At 48.2% G+C, this 10,281-nt stretch overlaps 1 protein-coding gene across 1 annotated transcript; it reads left to right on the top strand.

Moving 5' to 3' along the window:
- Positions 1–952: 952 nt before the first annotated feature.
- Positions 953–2,757, top strand: LOC123410589 (early nodulin-93-like). The gene is made up of 4 exons (XM_045103535.1): positions 953–1,169; positions 1,598–1,659; positions 1,736–1,811; positions 2,285–2,757. The coding sequence occupies exons 1-4, from the start codon at positions 1,028–1,030 to the stop codon at positions 2,374–2,376; spliced, it is 372 nt and encodes a 123-aa protein (XP_044959470.1). The 5' UTR covers positions 953–1,027; the 3' UTR covers positions 2,377–2,757.
- The last annotated feature ends 7,524 nt before the right edge of the window (positions 2,758–10,281 follow it).

Here is a 10,281-nt window from a genome sequence, read left to right as displayed (position 1 = left end):
TTAGTTACCTATCATTGTTGTTTAGTTGCCTAACTTTATAAATTAGTTGCCTACTATTATTATGAAGTTCCATAATATTATTTTTTGAAGTTGCCTAAAAACATTATGAAGTCATCTATCGGTAGTTGCCTGCCATTACTATATCAGTTGCGTACAATACATTAAAAAATGATGCCCATCGATGTTGGCAAGTTGCCTATCTATGAAACTAAGTTGCTTACAATACTGAAAAGTATTGCTTGCAACGATGTTAAGCTACTCACTAGTCATGGCAGACAACTTAGGATAATATTAATTAGCATAGCTCGGAAACTAAGTTGCCTATAATACTATCAACTTGAAGGCGAAGCTAGTTATTGTTGAATACTTTCTAGTTTTGATAGAAAACTTGGGGGTGAAGCTAGTTCACTTGTTAGTCATCGTAGCCAACTTTGAAGAGATTTTAGTAGAGAGTCATACTAGGTAAGCTAATAAGAAGTTACTTTTCAATAACATTAAAGTTATCTTCATAGCATTCAAAGTTGCTTGTTAAAACAATTTAGTCGAAACATAGTCATATGGCATCTAGTTTTTGAAGAGCTCATAGTGATTAATCTACGGATAAAAATAGATCTTAATTTTGATGCTCGGTCTAAAAGTTATAACTTTCTAAAATTTCAAAAACGCTAATTAAATACATGCAGGTCTAAGCCCCAACAAAATTTCTTCGTGCCCGGTGTGCTATCCCAATGTGGATCGAACCCTGTCATAACTTGAGGCGCTTGTCTTGGACGTGGATGCACTCGGAATAACGAAATAGCGTAGCTGCATTTATTAGTATTCAAGTATTTGGAATATCTAATTTGTAAATGCGAAAAGTTTCAGATAGCAGCCCTGTGGACCAAGCCTTTTCTGGCGCAGCCCCTGCACATGGGACTGGATTCAGTGGATGCTGAATCGGCATTCGTGTATTTTCAAATGGCATCCAGCGCCAATCAGGACACCCGTGTTTCCTTAGGTATTTGATTTAAGAAGTGCCCGGCAGCCAATGGCACCTCGGGTCACCAACCGCTTGGTTCAATCGGAAGAGGCTACAGGGGAAACAAGTCGTCGCCAGGGAGGAGCCATGGCCGCCAGGAACTTCTTACTCCGATCCCCCAAGGAGGAGGAATCCAGCGCCGCCATCCGAGGTACAACCCTCTCCCACTTTCTCCTTCAGGCCTCATTTGATTGAGGGAGATTGGAGAGGTTTTAAGCGGGAGGGATTTCATGGGATTGGGTGAATCCCTTTGTTTCACCCAATCCTTTCAAATTTCCGGAGCTTTGCTTCCATTAGTCCCCTGAGGAGGGTTTTGAAACACATGGATAGCAATGGATTGAAGGGGAACGGAGGGGATTGGGCTAAGCAAACCCCTCGTACCAAATGGGCGTCCGAGGATCTGTGGGTTTCTGGCCCTCCCGGGAATTTTTCTCTCAAAACCTCCCCAATCCCCCTTAACCAAACGAGGCCTCAGTTCCACCACCATCTTATGAAGTTGGCTTGTGAAGTTGATACACAGGGTCAATGCTGTTAATTTTTTGTGCTTTCTGCCTCTTAATTATGTTTTTTTTGTTGCAGAGGCTGTCTTGTTGGGAGGGAAGAACGCCGCCATTGCTGGCACCGTGGTTGCGGTTCCCACGGTGCGTGTTTGTGTGCTGAATTCTTGTGTGCGTGCTCGCATATATCCTGACCTCTGTCGGATTTGATCTTGTGCAGTTCGTCGCTTGCCGCGTCCTTCCTTGGGCTAAGCATAATCTGAACTACACCGCGCAAGCGCTCATCATATCGACAGGTACTACCATGCTACTGAGAACTATCGTTGCCAAGCTAGTGTGGTTCTGGCTATCATGTAGCTCCGCCATCTTAATTTAAAGTGCCAATTTGGAATTACCGCAAACTCCACATGTTTTGCCACATTTATGCGATTATGTCTGCTAGCTTACTTGCACTGAATGATTCAGCCATCCTCTTGAGATCAGTATCAGTGTGCTAACCATTATTGAAGGTCATCTCTAGCTCAAAAGGAAGATTATTCTTGCTAATCATGCTCATGCAACACAAGATTAGGAGTTAACTACTCCTTCCGTTTCTAAATATAAGTCTTTTAAGAGGTTTCATTAAGATACTATATACGGATGTATATAGACATATTTTAAAATATAGATTCACTCATTTTACTTCGTATGTAGCCTTCTAATGAAATATCTAAAAAGACTTATATTTAAGAACGAAGGAAGTAAATAATATCCCTGTTTTATTGGACAGCCTGTGTCGCCGGCTTCTTCATCACCGCGGATAAAACCATTCTGCGAAACGCAAGACAAAACACAATCGGGAGGATCGACGAGTCGACTTGATCCAGGACTGTACAGGATCGCAGGCCCTGCTGCATGAGGACACGTCAAATTTCTGTTTCAGTTTTTCGGCACCTCGGCACCTCGCAGTGTAAGGAAGACTGGTGAGAGCTGTTGCTTTCTAGGGCAGTCGATCCCGTTTGCTGCCAGTTGAAAGTGGAATAAAAGATGGAATGTTTTCCTTGTGCCCATGTGGAGTGTTAAGTTTTCTTTGTTGAAAAAAAATGTGAAGTGTTAAGGATGGTGCGGCGTAATGTACTTGGACAGGTTTTGAAAGGGGCAGTACCAGTGGCGTAGCTAGCTCGATGAGTCAGGGTGGTCCAATAATAAAAATTTCATGTAATTTTATGCATTGTAAAAAATATATATCTTTTTTCCATCATATATATTGGCTATGGTTGAATTTCAGGGTGGTTCATGGACCACCCTGTCCACCCCTAGCTACGCCACTGGGCAGTACTCTGCGCCGCGCCGGCCGAATTTTTGACGGGTCGGGCAGCATCTGTTCGATGTGGGCTCCAATAGCCATTAGATTTAGCATCTCATCCTTTCTTTGACTTCGTCTTCAACCTCTGTCCCCACAAGCCTGCCCAACGAGCACTCATGGCAAAAGGAGTTATGGCTTTAATAGTAAAGGAGTCATGATGTCATTAGATGTGGTTGAGACGCACTTAAGAATCTTAGATCATATACATGCGGAACTTGCAACACTACATAAACTTCATTTGTTGCTTTCCACATCTGCGTATCTCATATCCAAACCCTCATACCCATACAACACATGCAACACTACATAAAGATAGTAGATTAAAACAGTTCATCACATCGGATTGCCTCGCCAAACAAAAGGAACAGTTCATCAACAAATCCAAACTACAGTCTACTTAAACATACTTAAAATATAAATAAAATGGGAAGAGCAGAGGAAATCACCATTTCCTCGCTGGCCTTCCCCTTCTGGTCGTCTACGCGGTGGTGCCCATCCCCCATGTAGGCGTCGGCGTGCGGTGGAGCATCGTCATCTTTGTCATCGAAGCAGAGATGGAGGCGGCGGCGTCACCCTCGTCGGAGCTGCACCACATGTGATGGCCTACGAAGCACGCGGTCCTCCTCCTTCGCATGGCAGGCCGCTATCGCCTTCGCGGTCACCTCTTTCGCTGCCTCGTGCTCCAATAACTGGATGTCCAATCGGAGCGCGTTGGCATTCTAGCGATAGAGGCGGCGCGCATTCGTCTTCGTCGTCGTCAGCGAGCGACGGAAGCACGCCCGTAAGGAGCTCGTCCTCGGGGTCGACCGGCGTGCTCAAGGTCAAACACCACGTGCCCAACGCCTCCCCCTCTCCCTCACCCGCAGCCGCTTGTGGCGGGCTGCATGCGCCTCGGACTCCCGCGTCCTCATTGCCCCGTCCCCGACGCGGGCACGAGGACCCAACAGTGGCGGGGGACCGCTTCCGGAGGACAAGGTGGTGGAACTGAGCGGCGTACTTGACCTGGAGTAGATCGGCAGGAGCGAAAGCAGCCGGAGCTGCGCGCGTCGCGGGAAGGTCCATCACCTCCTCAACACTCCGTCAACATGCAACGGGCCCGGAGCATGAAGATATCCACCACCGCCGGGGCCGCCTTGGTCCTGCAACGACTGATGGGGTTATATCCCTAGGGTAGGGTCATAGGCCTGACCTATAAGTCCTACCCAAGGGCACCTCATTATTAGCTTGAAGATCACAAGATACCAACCGACTGGATTAAGACAACCTCTGGTCCACTCGGTAGAGAACCACACGGAGGATTATCTTCGACTCAACGACTAGATTCCACTCGGTGAAGACTAGAAGCCAGTCGACATAGAAGGCCAGAAGCCACTCCGGCGAGGCTAACGGTCAGACGTTAGACTACTATAGTTAATGTCATTTATGGCATATGTTACCTGTAATGTATGCATTCAATCTCACTTATTGCACCCTTGAAGGTTGGACACTTATGAGGGGCAGCGCACTCTATATAAGCCACCCTCCCCTCTGGCACAAGGGTTCGCATTCTGTAACACCTGTATTCCACTCGACACAAAAGCTCCAGAGCACTGAGACGTAGGGTTGTTACCTCCACCGTAGAGGGTCCTGAACTCATACAATCTTGCCGTAGCTAGGACTCTACCCTCTACTTTCGTACCCTACACATCTACTGTCAGGCTTATAACCACGACAGTTGGTGCCCACCGTGGGGCAGGCGTCTAGGCGACTTCCGGCAAGTTTGCATTTTTCTCCTTCACCATGTCTTCCGACGGTGATTTGTGCCCGGGTCACGACATTGTTTTCGGCACACTCGTCTTCGTCGTTGATGATTCGGCATGGCTTCGGGAGGCGCCTCTCGATGTCGAGGCGCTTCCAGTTCGCTAAGCAACGTTCTTCCGCGCTAGTTCGTGCGGAGTTCTTCTTCCCCCACCGTCGACTCCGCCATCGACTGTGCTCCCCATCGCACGTCGCAACAAGCAAGCCGGTCGCTCGCTGCTCCAGTGCTGGGTGCGTCATGCACTCGCGCATCAAGCATCTTCGCCGCAGGTGGCGGCTATCGAACCTGCTACCCCTCCGTGTGTTGCATCTCACTCGGTGTCAGATCCGTCTGGCTCTTCTTCCGAGTGCGTGAGCTGCAGCCCTGTGGCGGAGATTTTCATGGCCGGCTCACACGAGAGTCCGCCAAGGACCAATCGGGACAAGCGGGAAACCGGAGAGACTTCGGGTGCGCGTCATCATCCGTGCCCTCCAGCATCCGGTTGGCGTTCTCATCATGACAACATCGAGGTATTCCGCACGCCTGTCCTCAACTTAGCTGCGGCCGCATGGATTACAGACTCCATCCAGCCGGCAAATTGAGAAGCGGGCAGAGGGGTGCAGCAGATCCGTGCCCTGTTGCATGCGGCGCAGCATCAGAATTCCGTTGTTTCTCAGTCTTACAATAGACCGCATAGTAATTCCGTCCGAGCATACATAGTTCGATCGGTTTACAGCCCAGGTTCTCCCCAGGATTGCAGGGGAGGAGATCACCGAGAAGATTGACACAGAGACCAGAGGCGGAATCCGCTTCCCCCCAGGTTCAATCGCGAGGATCGCCATCGCTCACGCTCTCCTCCACGAAGTGGTTTGTACGCGCCACGACGCAACGACGAAAGGCGATCGATGGGCGATGACCGCGACCAAAGGCGTGATGTAAGGGACTATCTCACTCAAAAGAGAGTTGATAGAGTCGGAGCCCATCGTGACGGATACGACGGTGATCGTCCGAGTGGAAGTGGCTCTGTCATCTCCGGCCCCGAGTGTTTCATCCGAGCAATCCGCTTCGCTGATATTCCCCCCAACTTCAGGTTGGCGGCCGGAATAAGCAAGTTCACTGGAGAATCCAAGCCAGAAACATGGCTAGATGATTACCGAGTGGCGGTTCAGATCGGCGACGGCAACGACAACGTCGCAATGAAGCACTTGCCCCTGATGCTAGATGATTCTCCATCAAGCATATACTTCTGGGCAGACTTGGCCCAAGTGTTCATCAAGACCTTCGAGGGCACCTGCAAGCGCCATGTTGGTCTCTCCGAGCTACAGCATTGTATCCAGAAGCCGAGTGAGTCTTTGCGCGATTTCATCCAGCGCTGGACCACTCTCCACCACACGGTGGAGAACGTCATCGAGCATCAGGCATTCTGCGCTTTCAAAGCAGACGTCAGGTACCGAGAGTTGTACTTGAAGTTCGGACGGACAGGAGATATGTCTATGAGCAAGATGATGGAGATAGCAACCCGCTATGCCAATGGAGAAGAAGAAGACCGCCTCCGCACCGGCAAAGGCAAAGCAGTCGACGGAGATGCCAATTCCAACCGAAAGTAGAAGGTGGAGCGCACACCGCCGGCAGAAGCAGGCACTCTGGGAGCAGGAAAGTTCAAGGGAAAGGCCAAGAGACAACCCCCCCCCCAAGAAATTCAAGAAGCAGTCGGGACCAGATATCCTTGATCAGCCGTGTGCAATCCACACGAAAATAGATGAAGAAGGCAACACCATAGTGCCTAAACATACCACTCGACAGTGGAGGCTGTCGATCCAGAAATTAGGAGAGGATCAATGAGTGAGAAAGACCAAGAGAAAGAGGACGAATAACAAGAAGACCCCTTTCCAAAGGTCCATGCCACTCTGATGATCTTTGGTGATGTCGAAAGCAAGAGTCGACTGAAAGTGGTCAACCGAGAGGTCAATGCTGCTCGTTACGCCTATAGGGATTTCCTTGGCAAATATGCAAAGGATCCCCCCACGGCCTTGGAGCCTTGCGTTGGTGTTCCCTTGAAGAGGAAAGGGTGATGTAGCACAGCGGCGGTAAGTATTTCCCTCAGTTTGTGAACCAAGGTATCAATCCAGTAGGAGAATCGTGTCAAGTCACAAGTACCTGCACAAACACAAAGAGCTTGCACCCAACGCTATGAAGGGGTTGTCAATCCCTTATAGATTGTTTGCAAAGTGAGAACTGAAAGCAAAAAAGTAAGCAGAGCAAAGTTAAAGTAAAAGCTGAGATGATAGTTGTGAATAGACCCGGGGGCCGTAGTGTTCACTAGTGGCTTCTCTCGTGAAAGCAAGTAGACGGTGGGTGAACGAATTACTGTCGAGCAATTGATAGAACCGTGCAAAGTCATGACGTTATCTATGGCAATGATCATATCTATAGGCATCACGTCCAAAACAAGTAGACCGATACTTTCTGCATCTACTACTATTACTCCACATGTCGACCGCTATCCAGCATGCATCTAGTGTATTGAGTTCATAAGAACAGAGTAACGCCTTAAGCAAGATAACATGATGTAGATGGACAATCTCAAATCTATGATGAAAGCCCATCTTGTTACCCTTGATGGCAACAACACGATGCGTGCCTTGCTGCCCCTTCTGTCACTGGGAAAGGTCACCACACGGTATGAACCCAAAACCAAGCACTTCTCCCATTGCAAGAATCATAGATCTAGTTGGCCAAACAAAACCCAAGACTCGGAGAGACTTACAAGGATATCAAATCATGCATATAAGAAATCAGCAAAGACTCAAATATAAATCATAGATAATCTGATCACAACTCCACAATTCATCGGATCTCGACAAACACACCGCCAAAGAGGATTACATCGGATAGATCTCCATGAAGATCATGGAGAACTTTGTATTGAAGATCCAAGAGAGAGAAGAAGCCATCTAGCTACTAACTACGGACTCGTAGGTCTGAAGTGGACTACTCACGAGCCATTGGAGAGGCAATGATGTTGATGTAGAAGCCCTCCAGCTCCAAAGTCCCCTCCGGCAGGGCACCGGGAAGGGTCTCCAGATGAGATCTCGCGGAAACGGAAGCTTGCGGCGGCGGAAAAGTGGTTTCGTGGACGCCCTGATTTTTTCTGGTATTTTAGGGAATATATAGGCCAAAGAGCTAGGGCAGGGGAGCGCCAGGGAGGCCACAAGCCTGGTGGCCGTGGGCCCCCTGGTCGCGGCTACAGGGCTTGTGGGCTCCCTGTGGGCCTCCTTCCTTGGCCCTCAAGTCCTCCGATCTTCTTCTGTTCTGGTAAAAATTATTTCAGGGATTTTATTTCGTTTGGACTCCATTCCAAAATCAGATCTGAAAAGAGTCAAAAACACAGAAAAAACAGGAACTGACACTTGGCACTGAATTAATAAGTTAGTCCCAAAAAAGATATAAAAGGTATATAAAACATCCAAGTTGACAAGATAACAACATGAAACCATCAAAAATTATAGATACGTTTGAGACGTATCAGTCAACATGACACCTCCTTCTGCCCCAAAGTATCTCAAGTGGTCACAAATTGCCATCACCTTCGACCAGTCAGAACACCCAACCCATGTCCCCACTCCAGGACGTGAGGCTCTTGTTGTCAACGTGGTGGTAGAAGGAGTTCGACTCCGCAAAGTGTTGATGGATGGAGGGAGTGGTTTGAACATCATGTACGCCGACACTCTCAAGGGGATGGGCATTCCGATGTCTAAACTCAGCGACAACAATATGCAGTTTCACGGAGTGATCCGAGGGAAGAAGGCCAAGTCACTTGGCCAGATCGCGTTAGATGTCGTCTTCGGCTCTGACAAGAACTTCCGCAAGGAGAAACTCACGTTCGAGGTGGTGGACTTCCAGAGTGCCTACCACGCCATACTTGGTCGTCCAGCATATGTACGTTTCATGGCCCGATCATGTTACGTTTATTTGAAGATGAAGATGCCAGGGCCGAAGGGAGTCATCACCATCACTGGCGATCGGCAAAGAGTAGAAGAATGTTTGCAGCAGGGCTCCAAGATCGCCGACCAGTAGATGGCAATGGCAGAGCTCGATGAGTACCGACAGACAGCAGATCCCGCCGAACTGATGTGCTCGAACAAGCCAGCTTCCGAGTCTGCATTCCAGTCGGCAGGCGAAATCAAGAAGGCCAGTATCCACCCGACGGATCCCACCGCTGCCCCAACCACCATCTCAACAAGTCTTGACCCTAAAAAGGAAGCCGAGTGATACGTCTCCAACGTATCTATAATTTTTGATGGTTCCATGCTATTATCTTGTCAACTTTGGATGTTTTGTTTGCATGACCATGCTATTTTATATCTTTTTTGGGACTAACGTTTTAACTTAGTGCCAAGTGCCAGTTCATGTTTTTTCCGTGTTTTTGACCCTTTTCAGAGAACAATATTAAACGGAGTCCAAACGGAATAAAACCTTCGGAAAGATTTTCTCCGTAACAGAAGATACACACGGAGCTTGAGAACCAAGGAAAAGGACTCCGGGGGAGGCCACAAGCCCCCTAGCCGCGGCCTGGGGGCGCGCCTCGCAGGCTTGTGGCCCCCCCCATGGCTCCTTTTCCCTACTTCTTCCGCCTATAAATCCCCGAAAAATCCCAAACTGCCAGAGAGAGCCATGAAAATACTTTTCCGCCGCCGCAAGCTTCTGTCTCCGCAAGATCCCATCTGGGGACCGTTCTGGTGGCCTGTCGGAGGGGGGATTCGGACACGGAGGGCTTCTTCATCAACACCATTGCCTCTCCGATGATGTGTGAGTAGTTCACCACAGACCTTCGGGTCCATAGCTAGTAGCTAGATGGCTTCTTCTCTCTCTTGGATCTTCAACACAAAGTTCTCCATGATCTTCATGGAGATCTATCCGATGTAATCTTCTTTTGCGGTGTGTTTGTCGAGATCCGATGAATTGTGGATTTATGAACAGATTATCTATGAATATTATTAGAGTTTCCTCTGATCTCTTATGTGCATGATTTCGTATTCTTGTAATTCTCTTCGAGTTGTGGCTTTCGTATGGCCAACTTGATCTATAATTCTTGCAATGGGAGAAGTGCTTGGTTTTGGGTTCATACCGTGCGGTGTCCTCAACCAGTGACAGAAGGGGTAGCGAGCCACGCATCGTGTTGTTGCCATCAAGGGTAAAAAGATGGGGTTTATATCTATTGCATGAATTTATCCCTCTACATCATGCCATCTTTCTTAAGGTGTTACTCTGTTTGTTATGAACTCAATACACTAGATGCATGCTCGATAGCGGTCAAAGTGTGGAGTAATAGTAGTAGATGCAGACAGTATCGGTCTACTTGTCTCGGACGTGATGCCTATATGTAAGATCATTGCCTTAGATATCGTCATGACTTTGCGCGGTTCTATCAATTTCTCGACAGTAATTCGTTCACCCACCGTAATATTTTCTATCATGAGAGAAGCCTCTAGTGAACACTATGGCCCCCGGGTCTACTTCACATCATATTTTCAGCTCTACACTTTTACTTTGTTGCACTTTCCACCTTCAGATGTCACCTTGCATTTAATCGTGAAGGGATTGACAACCCCTTTATAGCGTTGGGTGCAAGTTTGTTTGTTTT

Source organism: Hordeum vulgare, chromosome 7H (genome assembly GCF_904849725.1).
Source record: "Hordeum vulgare subsp. vulgare chromosome 7H, MorexV3_pseudomolecules_assembly, whole genome shotgun sequence".
Lineage (NCBI taxonomy): Eukaryota > Viridiplantae > Streptophyta > Magnoliopsida > Poales > Poaceae > Hordeum > Hordeum vulgare.
The sequence above is the reverse complement of the archived record's forward strand: the minus strand, read 5'-3'. Positions and strand labels throughout refer to the sequence as shown.